The sequence below is a fragment of the Entelurus aequoreus genome, linkage group LG06 (genome assembly GCF_033978785.1).
Source record: "Entelurus aequoreus isolate RoL-2023_Sb linkage group LG06, RoL_Eaeq_v1.1, whole genome shotgun sequence".
NCBI classification, from domain to species: domain Eukaryota; kingdom Metazoa; phylum Chordata; class Actinopteri; order Syngnathiformes; family Syngnathidae; genus Entelurus; species Entelurus aequoreus.
Window position 1 is genome coordinate 20,735,008 of NC_084736.1, and position 24,752 is coordinate 20,759,759.

Below are 24,752 nucleotides of genomic sequence, written 5' to 3' on the forward strand. Positions count from 1 at the left end.
ATGGCAGCGCTTGCATCCTGACAATTGTTGCACGTCTGGCTGATAACCTTTGTCTTCTCCTGTCTGACTCACATCCTTCTACTGTGTCTGCAAAAAAAAACATCAACAAAAGCCTTATTATGAAGACTAATGAGTAAATATGTGTTTATGTTGACTACAGTTGGCCTGGCAGCGCTTCTGAAGATTGGTTTGAGGACCACGCAAGCATCGCAGCAATGAGTAAGTCCTCAAAACGCTGATGTGGGACTTTTTAGGTTTTCTCATAAATCACACATGGTTACAATGACCCCTCCAACCCCCCTCCCACCATGAGGCCCATCAGAACAGCCGCTGCAGACTCCGGAGGGTGAAGGATTGGGTTTCCGTGCCGTAAGACACCGGTTTCTGGTTCTCCCTGCAGCCCTGAGGCCGTGTGATGTTGGTCCAAGCTACACATGTGGCATGTTTTCTCTCCATGAGCCCGTCATGAGAGGCAAAACCTGACCAGAGATTAAACGTGGGAGTCGGCAGATTTTTAAAAAATCCGTCCTTGTATGCCTCAACACGCCATTGGACGCCATTTCTTTGCGGTTCACATCCTGTTAAAGGGAAACTGCACTTTTTGGGATTTTTTTCTGATTATTCACAATCCTTATGCAAGAACAAGAACACATGTTTTTATTTTTCTATTGCATTTTGCACTGAACAAAAATGTAAATGCAGCACTTTTGTTTTTGCTCCCATTTTTCACAAAGATCCAAGACTTTTACTATATACACAAAATAACTATTCCTCTCAAATATTGTTCACAAATCTGTCTAAATCTGTGTTCATGAGCATTTCTCTTTGCCAAGATAATCCATCCCACCCCACAAGTGTGGCATATCAAGATGCTGATTAAACAGCATGATTATTTCACAGGTGTGCCTTAGGCTGCCGACAATAAAAGGTCACTCTGAAATGTTCAGTTTTATCACACAGCACAATGCCACAGATGTCGCAAGTTTTGAGGGAGCTTGCAATTGGCATGCCGACTCCCTAGAATGTCCAACCAAGCTGTTGCCCGTGAATTGAATGCTCATTTCTCTACCATAAGCCAGTTCTAAAGGCGTTTCAGAGAATTTGGCAGTACATCCATCCGGCCTCACAACAGCAGACCACGTGTAACCACACCAGCCCAGGACCTCCAAATTCAGCAGGTGCACCTCCATGATAGTCTGAGACCTGCCACCCAGGCAGCTTCTGCAACAATTGGTTTGCATAACAATTTCTGCACAAACTGTGAGAAACTGTGTCAGGGAAGCTCCTCTGCATGCTGGTCGTCCTCATCGGGGTCACGACCTGACTGCAGTTTGTCGTCATAACCGACTTGAGTGGGCAAAAGCTCACATTCGATGGCATCTGGCATTATAGGTGGGGGAAATAATTGATTTTTAGATGCATCGCAATTCGGACATGGACAATTATCAAATAAATTAATAAATGTCAATAATTCATAAGCGATTTATTTATTCTACATAAAGTAATGCAGACAGTTTTAAAATTTCGCTGACTGCCTAGACGCCCAATATAGCAAAACTTCACATTTCAGAGTGGCCTTATTGTGGGCAGCCTAAGGCACACCTGTGCAATAATCTTGATATGCCACACCTGACAGGGGGCATGGATTATCTTGGCAAAGAAGAAATGCTCATTAACACAGATTTAGACAGATTTGTGAACAATATTTGAGAGGAATAGGTCTCTTGTGTATATAGTGAAAGTTTTAGATCTTTGAGTTTAACTCTTGAAAAATGGGAGCTAAAACAAAAGTGTTGTTTCAATTTTAATTCAGTATAGTTTGTAAAATATGACAAGTATGAGGTTGCTAACAATGCAGCTAATGAGAGTATATTATTCTGCCCGTAAAGCTCTGTAAAAAAACATCTAAAACCGCCAACAATACTTCATTTACATGAATATTAACCAAGTATTAGCAATATTGTTATTATAAACGCTAATGGGGACAATCTATGAGGGCTCCAGGTTCGATTCCATTTTACGCCATCTTAGTCACTGCCGTCGTGTCTTTGGGTAAAGACACTTTACCCACCTGCCTCAAGTGCCACCGTCACTGGTTTGAATGTAGCTTAAAAATTTAGATAATGGGGTTCACTACATACAGCGCTTTTATGTCTCGAGAGGAAAAAAGCGCTATATAAATATAACTTACAATCTATTTTTAGCGGTGCCATTATCTGAGAGAGCTAACTATCTTATGCAGCTACAGTGTTGAGATAGTGAGCCGCCGCATTGCCTCTTAGTTGGTGAAAGTTAAATTTAGATCATAAATCATGCCTCTCCTGGATAGTAGCAGGTTGTACCTATAAAATTAGAGGTTGGTCAACTTTTTTTTGGATTAAACCTGCATGAGAAATATGATTATTCTTCATCTAAACGGGAAGTTATAAACATCCCACTAGCCGGCATCCCAGTGAGAGCAGACATTGTACAGTCAGTGAGTGTTTTATTATCTTGGCAGTTTGTAAGTATTGTTTAGCAATACTACTACTTGCTGGACCTGCTTATTACTCGGCTTCTAAAACTTGTAGGTCATCCTTCTTATATTCAGGCTCAAAAATACAAATATATATAACATAGTCATTGTTGTCTCTCATGAAGTATAACTTGACTATCAAACCAAATCAAACTTGTACACAGCACAACTGTGTACCAAAAAAAGAAGAGAAAAAACACACACAGCACTATTGACAATAATAAAACAAAAACAAAGCACGGCATGGCACTGAGTATTTGAGGAAAAGTGATACTTTTGAGGCATCTACAGTGGAGAAAAACTCAAATTAACTCCATCTAAAAAAAATAGTATGAAACATATGATAAAATATATGTAAATTAAAATATAAATAACAGATTAATAAGTTAATAAAACATAACATTGAAATAATAATAGTAGTAATATAAATAATTAGAATAGAAAATAACACAATAAATAATTTAAAAAAAAACATTAGAGTTTAACATGATCAGTAAAAAGTCTGATTAAAAAGGACTAGTAGAGTTGTTGTTGTTGAAGGGAAAGCGAACGTTGTGATGCGTCTGAAATTCATACGCCACCATATACCTAAAATTAGCAAAATAGGTAAATATTACATGTTATTATGAATGAGCTTTTTACTACATTACATATATACTCTGTATATAAAACCTTGATGGAGGGTTTTGGATGTTTTTTAGAGCGCTTTATAGGCGAAATAGAGCAACACCCATTGTCTCCATTGTTAGCTGACTTTTGCTAGCATTTATTTATGATTTAGAATGCATAAAAAAAAGAAAAACATATGTGCGCTTGTCTTACATAAGGATTGTGAATGATGGGCAAAATTCCCCCAAAAAGTGCAGTTCCGCTTTTAAACCATTGCTATCCATTTTATAGCATAACATGCTCCTAAAACCACCTTTTACGCCGAGTGGTTGAGTCCAGGAAGTGTAAGTTGCAGTGTGTCGGCGTAAATAGCGCGATAGCGACGCAGTGTGAGGCGCCAATGAAGTTGACAAAGAAGAGGAAAGCCACAAGGTGAACAAAAGATCAACAATGGAGGACATCTTTCTTCTGACCATTCTTAAAGTGACCGTTCTTCAGCCACCAAATAACCCACTGTGTCTAGCCCCGCCTCTTTAAGGCACTCGTTAGGAACAGAGGGGTACCAAAAAGTACATTGTATGTTTTATAGTTATTTTTTTTACAATTTACAATAAATCTAAAAGTTGCGAAACGGCACTAAATTGTGAAATCTTGTCGTTTTGTCATCGCTTCAGATGAACGACAGGCTCTCCACTCCATCATGAAGGACCTCGTCGCCCTGCAGATGACGCGGCGCCAGCCCGTCCTGCCATACGACGGCGCCAAACTGAAGACGCCAACTCAGGCTAACAGACAGGTGGGCGGGGCTTAAAATGATGTACACTTACACACATTTCCACTCGTCTAGCCATTTTCTTTGCTGTTTGGGTGAGCTGGAGCTGTGAGACAGTGTTTCCCAAAGGGCCGCAACATATTTGTGGCAGTGATGGGTTTCGGGGGCTTTGCAATGACATCATCGTTGAATTTAAATTAAATTAAAATGTTAAAATTATTTTAAAACATTTTTTTATTAAATAAAACAAATTATCAATACAAAATATATATAAAGAATTTAATTAATTGGCCATGACTCATTTTTCTGTAATTGTAACATAGAGGAATAACAATATTGAAGACTAAAAGTGATTAAAAAAAACATGAAAAACCAAAACACAAGAAATACAAATTAACTTTCTTCTGTTGCATCTTTTTGTCGTTTTTTCTTTTAATCCCGCAAACAAAGACGGATACGTAGTTTCATGTCAGTCTTCAAAAGTATCCAATAAGTCAAGAAAAAGTTGCTAGGTTTGACGCTCGACTCTTTTTCAAAAAAAGACAGTCTAGAATGATTTGAATGGTGTTTTGATGTTGATACTGATATTGATATCAGTTTAGTATCCACTATAAACATCCTGCAGAGTGTTTACTTGTGCAAAGCTGGACAGCCAGTTAACATCTAAATGTCCTCCAATAAGGTCTGTCTTTTCTTCTATTTTAGTCATGTAACCTACATAAGTGAAACATGCTAGGCTATAGGCTACACAGCAGCTGAGCACACAATAGCGTAATAATATTTGAAAAATATTGCAGTCTAAAACGGCACATGTATCAATATAAACAAGTATCAAATAATTAGTTGCATATTACTTACACATACAAAGTCTCCAAGGCAAAAAAAAGCGTGTTAGAAAGTGTCCAGTAACAAACGTGTCCGCATCATTCAACTTACTGCATCTTTATTCTAACTTGATGAATTATTGTGGCCACTATGTGTCGGCAAAAACAACTACCAATCAAATTCCACTTCAAGACAGCATAAGGCTATTCCAGACGGTTAATAATAAATATCCAATATCCATATTTAGGGTCCGCATGTACCCTGTATTTACCATTGTTCTCTGTTTGACTCATTTCATTTGATCAAACATTTTCAACCATTCCATACTACAAAATAATAAAAGATCTATAACGGTATAGACAAACACCTATTAGAAATGGTGACTAAGTTGCTGAACTGGCAGCACTGATCCCTGCTGCTACATCTTCTTATCCTCTGGCAGACCAGGAGTGTCCAACAGTGTTGGTAATAGGGGCGTTGGAGTATTATGGCATTATTGTTTTCAGTAACGAGTAATCTAAATAATTACTGATAGCATGTGCTCGTTACTACAGTTTGGTTGCATAAAGCGCAAAGTGTCAGGTTTCAGTCACTCATCAGCTGTATGCCGAGAGCAAGGGTAGGGATGATGACGTCGTCGTAAATGCGCTGACAATAATTGGCTGGGTGGGCGGATCATGATGCACGCTCTGACTGACACACAACCAGACTGCTCCGCTCATGTTGACAGAGACCGGGAAATTCAAAGGTAGCGTTCTCAAACTGCAAGTACCGGAAATACGGTTGGCTCATTGAAATTAAAGGCAAGGATGTTTATGTGACATGCACGCTATGTCCAGGAAAAAAGCGTTTATCCACATCTGACTCAAGCAACACAAATCTTATGAAGCATGACACCTGTTGCTGCCGCTAACCCAAGCCCAAATACAGCCGATTGTTTAAATCAGATTCATCACATTTTGGAATTGGGATTAATCATGATTAATCACATTGCATAGTTAAAATTAGCTAGCAATGTCATCCAGGAACGTTTTTTAAAAGTTTTACTTAATTTATTTGCCCAAAATATGCTCACAGTTTTATCTAAAGTTCTTTCCGGCTGTATTTTGGTATACAGGTGCTGAGAATTGCACTACTTAAAGGTCAAATGTTCCTTTGTGTCTTTTTACCTAAGTTCACATTTTTGGTACCCTATTTGGTTTTGTACTTTCAATATTTATTATTTTTACTTTACGGAACAATTTTTTTTTTACATTTTAATTTTTATGCAGATCATATTGCAATCTATTGAGTTCAGATAAATGTCAAATGTTGTAAAATACTGTATATAGTTCAGTTCAGTTCAGTTTCAGTTTATTTCGAACATTTATACGATACAATGTAATGCATCACACATTTCCAGTTGTTTCATTACAGCACGTCCGAAAAGGAGTAGGAAGAAGCTGATCTTATTTAATCCTATACCCCTTTCATACCATAGCAATTTTATCCAATTTCCTTGTTCTCTGTAACGGAACAGTGAACAAATAATAAATAAATAATATACCATAGTAAGCAAACAAATATTAAATACATAAGTAATATTTGTCTCAATGAAAAAAGGGTTCAAGATGTTCATCATAATTCTTGTTCTGTGTACTTTGTGAACACTTGCAGTTTGAACAGTCTCTTAAACTGAATCATATTGGTGCTTTGTTTGATTTCTTTGGTTAATCCATTCCATAATTTAATTCCACATACTGATATAGTAAAGGTTTTAAGTGTTGAACGAGCATACAAATGTTTTAAATTTGATTTTCCTCTAAGGTTATAATAATGTTTTATTCTTTAGTCAGTTAACATAAACATATTCGACGTTAAAGATGTTATCGAACGTAATAGCGTATAGAACATGAAAAATAACGTCCCAGTTACTTTGCTGAGTAACTAATTACTCTTACATTGAGGTAACTGAGTTACTAACTCAATTAAGTTTTAGGAAGAAGTAATTTTGATAAATTAATGTATGGGAAACACTGTGAGATCTAACATCAAAAATTGTGTTTATAGAAATATTTATATATAATTCTAGTGTGTTTCTACAACACAGAAACTTCATAAACGCTTAAACCTCGCATCTTGTCATTTCTTTCATTATTTGTGTAGCAATTATGAGTTTTACATTCTTGTTGCAGCACTCCATCCTGTTGTCAAATATCCGAATATTTCATAATAAAATTTAAGCGTGCGTGTGCTTCCCCTTAGGAGGACGTCAGGATGAAGTTTGAGTTCTCGGGCGAGAGGAGGTGAGCTTGTTTACGCGCACGTCTGCGTTTTACCAGCATTTTCCCCCCACAGGGTAGCTTGTGCACCTCTCTGCACTCGTAACGCACAAATCCTCCTACCTCCTCGTTTGCCCATAAATACGACTGTCTTCAAAACATGCAGTCAGGCATCTGAACTCTTGGCCTGTGTGTGTGTGTGTGTGTGTGTGTGTGTGTGTGTGTGTGTGTGTGTGTGTGTGTGTGTGTGTGTGTGTGTGTGTGTGTGTGTGTGTGTGTGTTCTTGTATTTCTACCCTTCTTGAGACATCAACAAGGAAAAGTGAACAAGTTAGGACCGAAAATCATGCTCCTAATACGGAAAACCGTTGCATCTAATAGAGAATGTCTCATTTGCACCCCTGGTGGTGAAATCTATCCAAATTAGGGTGGTCCCAAAAAGGGGGGAATTTTTCAAATTGACTGAGTGTCCGTTTTAAAAGTGCTACCCCCTCTGGTCAACATATAAAATAACAAGTGTGTGTAAAAATTTGAAGTGCTCCCCCTCTGGCCAACATATGTAATAACAAGTGTGTGTAAGAAATCGAAATGCGCCCCCTTTGGCCAAAATGTATTTTAAAAAATCTATAAATATGTATATAGAGACATAGTGTAATAACTTGAAGTAAATAATGATTACAAACCAAAAAAACTAACTAAAAGCAGTCTTTTTCTCACAATGTGTTGACTTTTTCTTATAAAATTGGGTAAACATTTCTCATTTTCTTTCTGTTTCTGTAATATTTTCTCGTAAAATGTTTACTTTTTTATGTAAAATTATTACTTTTTTATGCAAAATGGTGACATTTGTCATATAAAATTCTAACTTTTATCATAATATTGCTAATTTTGTGTTGTTCTCGTAAAATGGTGACATTTTTTGAGTAAAATGATGACGTTTGTCATAATTTTGCCGAGTAAAATTCCGATTATTATTATAATATTGCCAACATTTTAAAGTGTTCTTATGAAATTGTGACTTTTGTCAAGTAAAATTACGACTCTTTTCATAAAATTGCCAAAATGTTAAGCTTTTATTGTAAAATTGCAACTGTTATTGAGTAAAATTCCAACTTTTATCATAACATTGCACAAATCTGTTTTTCTTGTAAATTGTTGACTTGTGTTGAGTAAAATGACGACTTTTATTATAATACTGCCAAAATTCCAAGTTTTCCTTGTGAAATGGTGACCTTATTCTTGTGAAATTCCAACTCATTTTTCACAACAATATTTTTTATATTTGCATAGTATGTATATATTATTAATGTTGTAAATACAAATCTTTATATATCTAGAAAGGGTGGTCCTGAAGAGGTAGGCATTTTTCGGAGGTCTCAAGAAGGTAACAAATACAAGAATGTGTGTGTGCGCGTGCACGTCCAAACATTCACGTATCGTGTGTACATGCATTTGGAGGAACATTTCTCTGCACGTGTGCAAGAGTCTGCTACGGGAGGAGGAGGAGGATGGAGGGGGTTGAGAGTGCTGTGGATAGCTTGTGGCTGCCTGCACACGCCACAAAGAATGCAAAGGTGCACTCGGAGTAATTTTCTCCCGCTGAAAACTGCAACTCGGCTGTTTTTTTTCCTTTGCTTGTTACAAACGTCCCCTCACGCGTCGTCTCGTGTAGGATCCTGATGTTTGGACGGCCTGTGCAGTTTGACGACGTCCAGCACAAAATCCAGGCTGTGTTTGGCCAACAGCTGGACCTTCATTACATGAGCAATGAGGTAAACAAATTCACACTCGATTCATTGGGCATGGGCCTTGTGCAGATTTTTCTTGAAGTATGTTGCTTCTTTCCCGACAGTTGTCCATCCCCCTGAGAGGTCAGGACGACCTCGACAAGGCCGTCGACCTGTTGGATCGAAGCTCCAACATGAAGAGCATCAGAATCCTGCTGCTCGCTCAGGAGCACAACAATGTGAGACACTAATAACACACACACACACACTCACACTGAGCTTGTGCTTACGACATTGTATTGGATCAAGGAGTTGGTGTCTATTTCAAAACGTTACTTTCCAAGTCACTTTTAACACTCTATTGCATAATAAGTGGCAGAGTAATGTAGGCAGCTGTTCAAACGTGTTGAATGGAACTTTGAACAGTATTTAAAGGTATCCTCAATGGCAGGGGTGTCCAAACTACGGCCCGTGGGCGTCTTCAATTTGGCCTGTCAGTCCCACAAGCAATTTGTTTTGTTTTGTTTTCAATATAATATACAGTTGGCAGTCTGATGACTGCCATTTTGTTGACCAACTAGTGGCCAATGATAGCAACTCATGTCAGCAGCCTTTAATTGTACATCAATGTACATATGTGCATTTACTTATATGACCCAATACAAACAACCTTCCATAGTCATGGTACAGAAAAACAATTTGTTCAGTTTAGGAAGCGTTTCGAGCCTGAATGAGCGGACAATTACACATTCTTTTCCCAAACAAATGTTCCTTCTACTCACAGTGACAACATTTCACCCACATGTATGTCAATTTTCCTGACATTCTGCGTTTAGCAGCGGATTCTGTTTTATTGGCCATTTCTGTGACTGTGTCTGCGGAAATCAAATGCCTTACTTTTTTTGTTGAGTTGAGTGATTATTGATTAGGCATACTAGCGCAGTGAAAATGGCAAAAATAGGTGGAAAAATACATTAACGAGAGAAGTTTGATTTGTTGATGCTAATAACCCTAATAAACTTTGTCACCAATAAGACAAAGCTGACACACCGACAGTTTTTTCTAAGTTTCTAAGAAATACGTCAATTACTGTATTGACTCACTATTGCTTCTGCAGGGTTAAAGTGGTATTGCACAGAGCTGGCTTGATTACCAGTATGCGTTCTCCCCCCACCCTCTCTTACAGGCGTCGTCCCCGTCTCACCACGTGCCGTGCAAGCAGGTGAGGATCAAGGCCTCCCAGTCCACCGGCGACGTCAGCACGGTGTACCAGCCCTCTGAGCCAAGGGGGCGCCATCTTTCCACGGGTACGCCGCCTCCCTGTCCCCGCAGGGCCGGTTTTATATCTTAAGGACTCACGACAGGAAATAAATGCAACATTTTTGATATTCAGCCGCAGTGTTGTCATGCGGGCTCCGGTCCTCTTTGCTCTGGCTGCTCTTTCCGCGTCTTCCCCTCCACTTCCTTTTCCTGTTCACCAATACTCGATGATGCCTTCTGGCCCGTAGCCAATCAGATTACGCCGCGCTATTAGTGTTCCCGTGATTTATTTTTCCTTTGGAGCGGGAGGAGGTCTCGGCGGTGGCTCCAGTGTTGGACTTTATGACGTCATCACAGTCAAAACTTTGATTTGATGTCCACTTTGGCAAGAACTTGTTCAACTTCACTTCTGCCCACTGCAACGCACATTTACTGAACAGTCCACGTTTGTCCTGTTTCTAATGGCACCCTTCTGAATCCCAGGTTCTCAGAACACGGGGCGTAGCTCTCCGCCTCCCGGTTACGTGCCGGAACGCCAGCAGAGGATCGCGCGCCAAGGTTCATACACCAGCATCAACAGCGAGGGCGAGTTCATCCCGGAGACCAGCGACCAGTGTGTGAGTCCTAGAATTCCCTTCAGACTATTTCTCATGAGCAGTAAACAAATGTGGTGTTTATGTCACCCCCTGCAGACTTTAATACACATGAAGCTAAAATAAATACTTTTTGGATCTACGTTTCCTGGCTAGGAATGTTGTTAGGGAGTGAGAGGTCAAACAAACTGTAGAGGGAGTTCACATATACTTGTTGTTAAGCCACACTTAGGACAGACACGAAAGCTTCTTTGTGAGATGTTGCATGCACACATTAGGAGGATGCTGTATCTGAAACCTTTTTTCTGGGTGTTCCAAGCAGGTGCTGGATCCTTGGAGCAGTGCAGAGAATTCCATGTCTGGAAGCTGTCAGTCCCTGGACAGCAACTCAGACAGGTCAGCAGCATTCAATATACTGGTATATAAACATACAGTTTGTGTATGTATATATATATATATATATATATATATATATATATATATATATATACACTACCGTTCAAAAGTTTGGGGTCACATTGAAATGTCCTTATTTTTTAAGGAAAAGCACTGTACTTTTCAATGAAGATAACTTTAAACTAGTCTTAACTTTAAAGAAATACACTCTATACATTGCTAATGTGGTAAATGACTATTCTAGCTGCAAATGTCTGGTTTTTGGTGCAATATCTACATAGGTGTATAGAGGCCCATTTCCAGCAACTATCACTCCAGTGTTCTAATGGTACAATTTGTTTGCTGATTGGCTCAGAAGGCTAATCGATGATTAGAAAACCCTTGTGCAATCATGTTCACACATCTGAAAACAGTTTAGCTCGTTACAGAAGCTACAAAACTGACCTTCCTTTGAGCAGATTGAGTTTCTGGAGCATCACATTTGTGGGGTCAATTAAACGCTCAAAATGGCCAGAAAAAGAGAACTTTCATCTGAAACTCGACAGTCTATTCTTGTTCTTAGAAATGAAGGCTATTCCACAAAATTGTTTGGGTGACCCCAAACTTTTGAACGGTAGTGTGTATATACATATATATATATATAAATAAATATTAGGGTTGTACGGTATACCGGTACTGGTATAGTACCGCGATACTAATTATTCATATTTGATACTATACCGCCTGTAAAAAGTACCGGTCCTCCCCACTTTTTTTTTAACGGGCATGACGGAGTGTCGTCACGTCGTGACATTGCTGGTTTTACGAGCAGAGGAGCACAATCACGGAGTACTTACAAGCAGACACAGTGTGTAGACAGAAAAGGGAGAATGGACACATTTTGGTTTAAAAACTAACGATAAAGGTGAAGTTATAACACTGAAACGCCCTCAGGATGAGGTGCTTTAAGACATGGTTAGCTAGCTAGTGGCTAAAGTCCTGCCGCAGTCTGCAGTGTTTTAGCTACTTCTAAATCACTAATCTTCGCCTCCATGGTGACAAATAAAGTGAGTTTCTTACAAGTATCATCCCTGCAAGACGAGGAATAGCTAAACATGCTTCACTACACACCGTAGCTCACCGGCGTCACAATTGTAAACAAACGCCATGGGTGGATCTACACCTAACATCCACTGTAATGATACCAAGTACAGGAGCGTATCTAGTCGATGCTACTATGATTGCATCAATATTTTTTAGCATCACAAAATCTTTTTTTGTTCATTTTTTATTTATATTATGTTTATAAACTCAGGAAATACGTCACTGGACACATGAGGACTTAAATTATGACCAATGTATGATCCTAACGTGTAACGACTTGGTATCGGAAAGATACCCAAATTTGTAGTATCATCCAAAACTAGAGATGTCCGATAATGGCTTTTCTGCCGATATCCGATATTCCGATATTGTCCAACTCTTAATTACCGATTCCGATATCAAGCAATACCGATATATACAGTCGTGGAATTAACACATTATTATGCCTAATTTTGTTGTGATGCCCCGCTGGATGCATTAAACAATGTAACAAGGATTTCCAAAATAAATCAACTCAAGTTATGGAAAAAAATGCCAACATGGCACTGCCATATTTATTATTGAAGTCACAAAGTGCATTACTTTTTTTTTACATGCCTCAAAACAGCAGCTTGGAATTTGGGACATGCTCTCCCTGATAGAGCATGAGGAGGTTGAGGTGGGCGGGGTTGAGGTGGGGGGGTGGGAGTTAGTGGGGGGTGTATATTGTAGCGTCCCGGAAGAGTTAGTGCTGCAAGGGGTTCTGGGTATTTGTTCTGTTGTGTTTATGTTGTGTTACGGTGCGGATGTTCTCCCGAAATGTGTTTGTCATTCTTGTTTGGTGTGGGTTCACATATTTGTAACAGTGTTAAAGTTGTTTATACGGTCACCCTCAGTGTGACCTGTATGGCTGTTGACCAAGTATGTATTGCATTCACTTGTGTGTGTGTGAAAAGACGTAGATTATATGTGACTGGGCCGGCACGCAAAGACAGTGCCTTTAAGGTTTATTGGCGCTCTGTTCTTCTCCCTACGTCTGTGTACACAGCGGCGGTTTAAAAAGTCATGAATTTTACTTTTTGAAACCGATACAGATCATTTTGAAACTCATACTGATCATTTTGAAACTGATACTGATAATTTCCAGTATTACATTTTAAAGCATTTATCGGCCGATAATATCGGCAGTCCGATGTTATCGGACATCTCTATCCAAAACTAATGTAAAGCATCCAAACAACAGAAGAATAATTGTTTATTACATTTTAACAGAAGTGTAGATAGAACATGTTGAAGCGGAAAGTAAGCAGATATTAACAGTAAATGTAAAACAGTAATAATATATTTTTACAGCTTGTCCCTAATAATTTTGACAAAATAATAGAATGAGAAATGACACAATATGTTATTGCATACGTCAGCAGCTAAATTAGGAGCCTTTGTTTGCTTACTTACTAATAAAAGAAAAGTTGTCTCGTATGTTCACTATTTTATTTAAGGACAAAATTGCATTAAGAAACATATGTTTAATGTACTGGATTTATGGGACGGCGTGGCGAAGTTGGTAGAGTGGCTGTGCCAGCAATCGGAGTGTTGCTGGTTACTGGGGTTCAATTCCCACCTTCTACCTTCCTAGTCACGTCCGTTGTGTCCTTGGGCAAGACACTTCACCCTTTGCCTCTGATGGCTGCTGGTTAGCGCCTTGCATGGCAGCTCCCACCATCAGTGTGTGAATGGGTAAATGTGGAAATAGTGTCAAAGCGCTTTGAGTACCTTGAAGGTAGAAAAGCGCTATACAAGTACAACCCATTTATCATTTATCATTATAAATAAAGCTAATAATGCCATTTTTTTGGTCCCCTTTATTTAGAAAAGTATCGAAATGTATCGAAATGCATTTTGGTACCGGTACCGAAATATTGGTATCGGGACACCCTAATATCCATAAATACTTATTTTCACTTTAGGTTTTTTTGGTATTGTTAAAGTGCTTTTGTGCTCAAAAGTTTTTTTAGGCGAAGGACAATTCAAAATAGTGATGTCACTATCATAGCATGGGGATATGGCACCACTTTATGGAATATTTTTACAATGAAAACACAAAAAAAGAATATCTCCCACCAATATAATATGTATGTAACATTTGTGTAAATCGAAAATATTTTGATTCATATCTTATATTAAAACTGCGACCAGCATTTGTTTCCTAATTCAAAAATAGAATAACTATAGCAGCTTCTATGTATGGTATATTTACTGATTTCTCTGCTTTAAATTTTAGATAATTGCATCTTTTATGGTGACTTAAAAACACAGTGATTTGGTGGAATGAGTACTGCAGCTATGAATGTGTCAGTGCAAGAACAGTAAACTGTACAGTATGTATTCCCATGCCTAGTTTCTACATTAATGTCTCATTAGATCAGGATTTGTTTATGTAGGATCTTACTGCTTGGATCCAGAAGACATGACGAATCATATCTTAGCTGTTTAGATCCAAGATGTGATGTGAAAAATGGAGAAAACCTTGGCCGAGGTCTGCTTTTTCTGTGGGAGCTTGTTTTCTTTTGAAGTTCAAATCTCATAAAAATGCTTCCCTCTCCCGTCCCGCAGCCCCGCCCTCAGGAAGTCTCGCATGCACCGAGCCAAGAGTTACCCTGACAACCGACAGGAGTTCTCGGGTGAGAGAAGAGTTGCACTAACCCATGAACATGTTTATTAAAGGTATACTTTTGAGGTTTTTAATTCTGTTCCTGTCCCACGCAGACCGGGAGAATCACGTCTATGACCGCGTGGTGGGAAAGGGAGGCACGTACCCTCGCCGCTACCACGTCTCGCTGCACCACAAGGACCACAGTGAAGGTACGGCCGTGACGTCATGAGCCGACTCTGCCCCCTCTCCGTCTCTTGTCAACCATTCTTTCCTCGCTCTTCATCAGGTCGCCGCACGTTTCCGAGGATCCGACGCCCCCAGGGGAACCTTTTTACTCTGGTGCCTTCACGACGCTCGCTGAACGGCAGCGAGGAGAGCATCGGCAGCTGGCAGCTCGTGGACACGCAGGGAAGACTCCGCCCACAGGAGCGTTCTGTCGCGCATAAATGTAAGTGGAGGTCTGGTTCCGCCTGTTGCAGTCCACTTACGCTTCACCCTTTAGGTACCTTACCACTGTGGGTGGTGCCGCAACAGAAGGGTGCCAAAAAGTCCTTTATTTAGGAGCCTTTACAGCTTTAAAACTCTGGATTTTACCCCCACAAAATGTCAATTGAATTTTACCGTAAAATTTACGCTTGTTGTTTTTAGTCAATCAACTTTTATTAATCACAAATGCCTCAAACGGCTTCGCAATAAGTATTTTATTTCTCATAAATTCACTTTTCATCACAAAAGTATAATTTATTCCTCTCAACTTACAGAAATGTTCCTGATTTTTCATTTATTATAAATAAAAATAAAAACCTTTCCTAAAAAAACAGACACTTTATTTTCCCAATTACATTTTTCCTTTCAATTTTAATCAAGTTAAAGACTAATTTGCTATAAACTATGATTTTTTTTCCTGTCAATATTACCAATTTTTCTTGTAATGTTTTTTGACTTTGTGAATTATTTTGAGTCTTTGAATTTTTATTCAAATGTATTCAAAGCAGCACAGTTGTTTTACACAAAAAAAATGGGAGCTCAGTCATTTTACCGTAAACTTTACATTTATTGTTTTTAGTTCATCAATCAAATTGTATTTAAATCAGAATCAGAATCAGAATAGTTTTATTGCCATTGTTTGATAACGGGTTCACAAACTAGGAATTTTTCTTGGTGCAATCGTGCAACATAAAACACATATAACACATATTTGGTAATAAAAAGAGCTAATAAATAATAAATAGCTCTTAATCACAAGTGCTTCTCATAATCCAACTTTTCTTCACAAAATTGAAGTGTATTTCTCTCAACTTAATTTTCCTGATTTCTTATTTCCTTGAATTAAAATACTACATTGTAAAGAAATATATTGTTTCCCAAAAAAGACAATTTCTTTCTTTCAACTAGTTTTTTCTTTTTAATTCTAATCAAGTTAGACCAATTTGCCATAAACCACAACTTTTTTTTCTCCACAACATTACCAATTTTTCTTGTAATGTTTTTAGCTCGTGGGTTTAGACTTTGCGGATAACTTTTTAGTCTTTGATTCCCCATTTTTATTAAAATGTATCTAAAGCAGCTCAAAACAATGCAGAGTTTGACCCAACCTTAATATTTATATATAAAAAACCCTGTGATTTCCTTTAAAACGTAAGCATGTGGTTCTAAACATATAAAAAGAAAAATATTTTATTTCACACGTTGAAAAATGCAATTTGTGCATGTTAGCTTGGTGCTTTGTTTTTTTCTTTATTTTTTCCTACAGTCCATTATTGTAAATAGAAAAGGAGTACCACTTTTTTTTTTTAACAGTAAAATTCTGGCGACTGAGGTGCCAGTTTTTTTAACCGTCAAATCTGCAGATTTTTTTTTTCCAGTGAAAAACTGGCAACTCAGTCGACACAATTTTACCGTAAACTTTACGTTTGTTGTTTTTATAGTCAATCAACGCAATTTTATTTAAATGAAAATGAAATACAGAATTGATACTGATTGGTGTTTTCCAGCGCCGAGCGCTCCAGTGACATGGCGGCGGGGGAAGCTTCTAGGCCAAGGCGCTTTCGGGCAGGTGTACCTGTGCTACGATGTGGACACTGGGAGGGAACTGGCCGCCAAACAAGTCCAGTTTGATCCCGACAGTCCTGAGACCAGCAAGGTGAGATTTTGACACTCACTTCCTGTCACCAACTTCCGCTTCCTGCGTCTTCGTGCACAAACATTGTGGGGGGGAAATGTGAAAAGCTTAATTTTTACACTCGTGTGACAGTAAAAAACATGAAACTTAACGGTGACATGCCACAGTTTGACCCTGTGTCCCAGATTGTGTGCCACAGTAAATCACCTCATGTGACTGATCTCAGACGCTGAGTCATTACCGCCGACTGCATAGATGAGGTCATCTGCTTGGAATGCAGCAAGCTAGTTAGCCTCGAATAAATCATCAAGCTAATGTTGGTGTTTGTTTAGGCTAAAACTTAACTAATTGGCATCCTCACAGAAATGGATGAAGACGGAGTGGACGATGTTACTAAAAATAGTCTGAGGTCATTGAACTGCGCCACATATTGTACTCTCGCATATTCTCCGTTTTTATTAATTTCCTGTTGTTTTATACATAAGCTGCCACTTCCTCTGCGTCTTCACTCTATTTCTCTCCAGTTGGTTGACTTGGAGGCAACACAACAAGCAGTTGTTGCATCCAAAACACACTACTTTCTTAAACCTCGTCATTGGAACCCGCTTGTGTTATTTTGTTATTTTGAGAAAAAGCACGAAAAGGCGGGTTTAGACAGAAATTAAGAAAAAAATTAACAGCTAATTTGTGGATGCTGAATGGTGAATATGCGTACACTGCATACTTGCCAACCCTCTCGGTTTTACCGGGAGACTCCCGGAATTCAGCGCCTCTCCCGATTACCTCCCGGAAGAAATTTTCTCCCGATAAACTCCCGGAATTCAGCCGGAGCTGGAGGCCACGCCCCCTCCAGCTCAATGCGGACCTGAGTGGGGACAGCGGCGACAGTCTGTTTTCACGTCCGCTTTCCCACGATATAAACAGTGTGCCTGCCCAATCACATTATAACTGTAGAATGATCGAGGGCGAGTTCTTGGTTTCTTATGTGGGTTTATTGTTAGGCAGTTTCATTAACGTCCTCCCAGCGTGGTAACAACTCACAACAACAGCAGTCACGTTTTCGTCTGCCGTAAACAGCAATGTTGTGACACTCTTAAATAGGACAATACTGCCATCTACTGGATAGCCTCCGGAACACTGAAATTCAAGTATTTCTTTTATTTATATGTATAATAAAATAAATATATATATATATATATATATATATATATATATATATATATATATATATATATATATATATATATATATATATATATATATATATATATATATATATATATATATATGTATGTATATATATATATATGTATATATATATATATATATATATGTATATATATATATATATATATATAAATTGTTGCGTTTGACCAGATGTTCCTCCAAGTGGGATGTAAAACGCTGGTCAGTCCCAAGTTCCTTAATGACATATCAACTGAACTCAAACGTACCACCAAGCACAGAATAGGTATTTTGTAATTTTATTGTCAAAGCTTTGGCAATAATGAGACCAGCCTCGAACAACACATACAAATGCGCAGCCCAAGTTGATCTGGCCTTCCACAGCCAAAAGCAACTCTTTTCACCCAAAGAAAGCCCCCATTTCCCCTCCCCCCTCCTCCCAACACTGATAAGAAGAGAGACTTGGGGGTTGTGTTCACATTCCTGATGGTTTACGACCCTATCTAACCAGGCAATCTGAAGACAAAGAGAAACTAGTATACAGAGTAAAAGAAAGAGAAAAAATGAGCTGATTCAAACCTGATTATGAATAAAGAAATAGCTCTTAAACATATGCATTATCCACAATCCCCCTTCAGATCTTATCCAAAAGATCTCTCCTACGAGAGCAACACCTCTAAAGCACGCCCCACATTAAAGTAGGTGCTGTAGTTTTCGAGCAAGCTATCGATAAACAATCAAACCATAGTTACATGGGAGAGAGAAGGAGGGAGTCAACGTCAATGTCGTCATTGTCAGGGAAGGAAACTAACGGTCCCTGAAAGTCACCACTATGCTTGACCCCCTTCAGTGACATAGCAAGCCCAGAACCAGGGTGGGGTTGACCTTTGACAGCTCTAACAATGATGCGGGTGCATAGAGACCTAGCACAAGGGGCAATAAAGCATCCACATGAGGTTATGACGGCCATGAAAACTCCAATGGAGACCAGGGCCGACTTAATTAGGTCAGACCACCTGCCAAAGGTGTTATGAAGCCAATCTTTAAAGGGGTCAGAGACACCGGAAACTTCAGTAAGTTCTTAGGCTCTGAGGCCTTCTAAGGCGCTCTGGACCGAGCCAACGGGGGCAGCATTGTTAGGAATGAAGGTACAGCATTGGTCACCAAACATTGCACACACACACCTTCTTCCTTGGCTAGGATGCGGTCAAGGGCTATGCGGTTCTGGATGGCCATGAGGGAGGTCGGGGCAAGTTGTTCAGCAAGTCCCTCAACGGCGTCACGAGTCAGGTTGGTCAGTCTCAACAGATTTTAAAAAACATAGTTAATGCGTTCTACATTTTTAGTAGCAGTCACAGGGAAAATAGCACCAATGATATGAAGGTTCTCGAAACCTGCACAGGATTCACACCACAATTTGTGTTGTGAGGGGACCCCTCTTGGTTGTCCAATTGCATCAAAGTAAACACCATCAGGGTTTCTCATCAGATCAAAGGAGCCCTTTACACTCCTTCGAGATAAAACATGGCGGCGTCGGCGAGAAGTTAGAGAGGCCGCTGAGACAGGAGTTACAAGGGGAGTTAATTTGGTACCCACTAGGGTGAGTGGGGTCACCAGTCTAACCATAGCACAAAGCCCTACGGATAACGTTGGGATTCTAATGTACAATCTGTGCTCCCCACAATACCAGAATAAGTCAGCTCGTGCCCAAGGGCCTATCCTTGAGCCATCTATCAGTGTGGTGCACCAGGAAGGGTTAATGTCACCCAATTTGTTGGGGGACGAAGAGGGTCCTTTGAATTGAAAACACGTGTAATTCAGCTTTTGGGCCACAAATGGAAGAAGTCGGGTGGAATTGTCAACAGGAGGGTACACACTAGCCAACAAATCGCACCCTGGTGGCGTGGGTTCAGAGAACAAGGAAATAAGACAGTTTGAGCCATTTATGTCAGTCAACTTAAAAGGAGCGGGGTAAGTGTGGGGAAAAGGACGTCCAGCGGAACAAGCAACACAGTCACCCAGGTTTTGGCATCCACCTGAGCCACAGGTTTACCTGTACCCGCTCCTAAGGTCAAAGTTACCAGGCCTTCGGTGGTGATGTCATTAGCACGCGCAGATGTGAGAGCCTTTGAAACACCACCAAGGTGGGGTGGTACTTTAGGTGCTACAGAGGGTGTAGAGGTAGTTAACGCCCTCTCAAGGACATTAATTTTAATAATTAGAGTCTGTATCAGTCAGGTCAACCCCCAAAACAACATAAAAGGGACGATGGGCACCACTTACCATAGTATGTTGTCTGCATCCGACACCAATGGTTCAGGGTTGAGTCGTAACAAATATAGAGGTTATTACCACGGTAATAGCTATTGTGTCCCCCGTAATTAATCACACTGCATAGGTCAAAAAATAAGTCTTGCTATCCCCTTTGACCCAGTCTATTTAAAGTCCGCTGTTTGTTCTTAGACACTTGTCAGTCACTGTCGTCAGGAAGGAAGAACTGAGACACAAAGACAGTAGAACACGCCCAAGCACCAGTCCGTCAGGGAACACTACCGGGTGTGACATCCTGCTTTTCGTCTATCAAAATCAGAGTAATTCAGGTAACGAAACGGGGATAAACATCAAACATTTCACTTAATATAACGACACAGATAGTTATGCTGAAAACAAGCAAGAGAAATTGGATAACTTCGAGTATAAAGGCTGGTCTCAAATAAGGATATACAATATAGAAGTTAAAAAGAGTAATATAGGTAGAAAATCTCTCTCTCAGCGTCGTCTTCTGGGCTGTAGGATTATGTGTGTGTAATTAAAGCCTCGCTCTTCTATGACACTAAAAATGAGTCGTTTTCTGCTCCCGTTCTTCTTCAGCTGCCTCAGGCTCAAAAGGCGCTGCTGGGGGTCGAGTGGGGCAGATGTAGTGGCGATGTCAGCAAAGACATCCGCTGGTAATCTGTCAGGTTCTTCAGCAGGAGTGTAGAGGGAGAGGTGGTACCAGGTGTCCCCTTTTCCAGCTAGTCGAAGGGCGTGAGACGTCCGTTCCACGACCTTGAAGGGACCACCTGGGCTCCGTCCACTTGCGTTTGATGACCTTGATCTTGACCCTCTCAGCGGCCGGAAGGGAATCTGGAGTGGCGGGCTGTCATCCTCGTATCTGTACAGAAGAACTGGCACACAAATTCTGCATTTTTTGTGTAAAATACCATTTTGGTTTTACGCTGAGTCCTCCTTCCATGGCGGCTGCTGGTCCTGGGCTGACCTGTATGCAGCTCATAGGGTGAAAAAACTCAAAGGGCGGTAAAACAGTTTTATTCACGGACCTTCGAATGATCATTAACGCTAATTGCAACATGTCAATCCAATTAAATTTGGTCTGTGCACAGATTTTAGCCAATTAGTTTTTAATGTTCTGGTCCATCCTTTAAACCTTACCTTGGGACTCAGGATGGTACCCCAAACCTGTGTTCTAGTCCGAAAGCCTTTTCGACCAAGGCTAAGTGAGGTTGTTTTTTGTTTTTTTTTAAATGGTTGCCGTTGTCTGACCTAATCTTTTTGGGGAAACCATGTCGGGGTACTAGGTCATTCACAAGTCATTTAATTACTGATGTTGCATCCTCTTTTGAGGCTGTTGTTGCTTCCGGCCAACCACTGTGATTGTCAACACAAGTCAGTACGTACCTTTTCCCTTGTACCGTATTGATCATATCAGTGAAATCAAAGACTATACATGATTCACCCTGACCTCCTCCATATTCTAAATTTGATTTACTAAAGTACTATCGATGTGTAAAATCGTTATTTTCAAATTAAAATTAGTTATAACTTCTTACCCACGGTAAAAACGTTAAAACTATGGAATGTGTCAGAGTCGGATGATTGTCGATTTTGTTCCAAGGAGTCTGTATCCACCCTCACTCACCCCCTTCTGTTTCTGAAAAAAAGACTGTGTTAGTCATACTATCACTTTCAGAAACATCTAAGAAAAAGGTCAGCTAATAGTCAAGTAGCGGAGGACAGGTCATGTTTGAGGTCAATGATTGTCTCTTTAGCCTCTATGGTCCACTGGGGGTGTTGTTAGGGTAGGGGACCCCTTAGCAATATCACAATTAACTCAAACTCAACTAAACCCTAGCTTTTATGTAACTTATTCAATATGGTGAAAGTAACAAATATGCTTATATTTATATTGTCACCAATACTAGAAAAATACTACCCTTGTGGCGAATGCTTTAGCAATAGTATTTTGAAATTTTACCACACCTGGTGGCCCCAATAATTCATTAAGTCAAGCTCATGTTGTAGAAAGTTGAATGATGCAGAAAACGTTTGTTACTGAATACTTTCTATCAGACTTCTGTCTTGACAACTATGTGTATGTAATGAGCAACTATAATTATTTGATATGCTTAAATGTGTAATGTGTCGTTTTAGCTCAGCTGTTGTGTAGCTGCTAGCTCCTCGTAGCCTACAGGTGTCTAAAGTGCAGCCCATAGTTATGTGTTTAACACAACTATGTGCTAAACCTAAACAATTGAAAATGTGGTATTTGGGTGTCGGTGTAATGTTTGGCAGCTACGCCGTGTCTTATCATTGCACCTAAGTTCTTTGGTTTTGTAGGCCAGACAGACAGCAAGTGAACAATGTGGGACACAATTGTGTCCATCTTATATCATGCTAGCTGTTTCAAAGATAGGTCAACATGAGCAACCACACCTTGAGTTCCAACATATATAAATATACAAAGGAGTCAAAGGTCTCCTGGTATGAGTGTCTAACTGGTGATCATAACATATGGCGAGTCGGGTGGCAGAACACACGGAAGCATCTCAGCCAGTCAGGGTTTTCACTGTTAGAGCAGTTGGATGTCAGCCATTCCTGTTGTTTCAGGCTGTGGTAGGAGCCTTGGTAGTGGTGTCGCAGCTTGGTGGTTGAGCTGTCAGGTAACACCAGGAATGTTCCTTCTGTGCGATTTGAATGTCAGGGTACAGTCTGTAAAGGAGGTCCAGCAATCTGAACCGGAAGTGGTTTGGTGACAGGTAACCTTGTGACCCCAGCGAAGCCTTCGACCTTTAAAGAGGAAGCACACAGTTTCTTTGGTACCTCTGCATTCAGAATCGAATGGGTGGCGCCAGTGTCAATCACGAACTGATAACATTGTCGTTGACACTCATGTCCAGCAGGGGGCCAGTCTGTATCTCCTGCTGGGGCTCCTGCGGTGGGCGTCCTTTGCCACGCTTTTGTGTTCGTTTGTTGGCACTACGGAACCTTTCCCGTTCGAAAATGTTCACGACTCCAGTGACCAGGCTGGTCACAGGCAAAACAGTTTCTTCCCCGGACTGACTTTGAAGCACCGTGTTGTCCACCACCCGAGTCCAACCGTCTGGTCGCACGTCTGTTGAGGATTCTTTCCTCCACCTGTTGGAACTCAAAAGCAAGGTCACCCACTGCTGAATATATCCTAGCTGATCTTTGACCTTTTGGTTCTTTTAACCTTTTATTTTCAGCGATCTGTAAATTAAGGAGTTGCTTCCTTGCTGCTCTGTCATTAGCCTTATCATCCTCATCTTGAGGAAAGAGACTGCGCATAGCAGTAGCTATGTTTGTAACGTATGGTGTTATCGGTGAGGTCGAAGATTCAGCCATTAATCCTACTTGTTGTTCTGTATTTTTGCCATCTTGTGTGGAAACACAACGATACAAAATGCTTCTAAAGTCTCCTATTGATTTCTTCCCATTTCACTCAAACAACTAAACAAACAAACAAATAAACAAACTTGCAGCTAACCACAATCAACAGCATACCATTTACGAATACCTTCATTTGTCACTTTCTCATCTTTTCTTCACTTTCGTTTTCCTTTACAACCAACATCCTGTATCCATCTCTTCCTTACACTTCACACAATGTTTCTATTTTCTGTTCTCCTAGAAACCATTGACATAACGTAAGGTTATAAACATCCTTTTCCCATATTTTCTCAAACCATCCTCTTCTCCCTCAATATGTATATATATATATGTATATATATATATATATATATATATATATATATATATATATATGTATATATATATATATATATATGTATATATATATATATATATATATGTATATATATATATGTATATATATGTATATATATATATATATATATGTATATATATGTATATGTATATATATATATATATATATATGTATATATATATATGTATGTATATATATGTATGTATATATATATATATATATGTATGTATATATATGTATGTATATATATATATATATATATATATATATATATATATGTATATATATATATGTATATATATATGTATATATATAGGTGTATATATATATATATATATATGTATATATATGTATATATATAGGTATATATATATATGTGTGTATATATATGTATATATATAGGTATATATGTATATATATGTGTATATATATGTATATATATAGGTATATATATATATATATATGTATATATATGTATATATATAGGTATATATATATATGTATGTATATATATATATATATATATGTATATATATATATATATATATATATATACATATATGAAATACTCGAGTTGGTGAATTCTAGCTGTAAATATACTCCTCCCCTCTTAACCACGCCCCCAACCACGCCCCCCCGCCCCCAACATTTTTGCGGTCCCACTTTTTTGTTACTTTTTTGAAAATAATAACTCCTTTTAGCTCAGGGGCCGCATGGAGGAAAATCTGTGCACACGCAGGCCGGACTA

General features: G+C 39.2%; 1 protein-coding gene across 1 annotated transcript in view; it reads left to right on the forward strand.

The window, feature by feature from the left end:
* Positions 1–24,752, forward strand: part of map3k3 (mitogen-activated protein kinase kinase kinase 3) — a 53,784-nt gene that overhangs the window by 19,033 nt on the left and 9,999 nt on the right. The window contains exons 2-13 of the mRNA XM_062050196.1: positions 161–219; positions 3,799–3,920; positions 6,966–7,006; positions 8,654–8,753; positions 8,834–8,947; positions 9,895–10,015; positions 10,452–10,585; positions 10,884–10,957; positions 14,633–14,700; positions 14,786–14,881; positions 14,959–15,120; positions 16,667–16,815. Of these exons, the coding sequence (XP_061906180.1) occupies positions 216–219; positions 3,799–3,920; positions 6,966–7,006; positions 8,654–8,753; positions 8,834–8,947; positions 9,895–10,015; positions 10,452–10,585; positions 10,884–10,957; positions 14,633–14,700; positions 14,786–14,881; positions 14,959–15,120; positions 16,667–16,815 (1,185 nt within the window). The 5' untranslated portion in view covers positions 161–215. The remainder of the gene's footprint in view (positions 1–160; positions 220–3,798; positions 3,921–6,965; positions 7,007–8,653; positions 8,754–8,833; positions 8,948–9,894; positions 10,016–10,451; positions 10,586–10,883; positions 10,958–14,632; positions 14,701–14,785; positions 14,882–14,958; positions 15,121–16,666; positions 16,816–24,752) is intronic.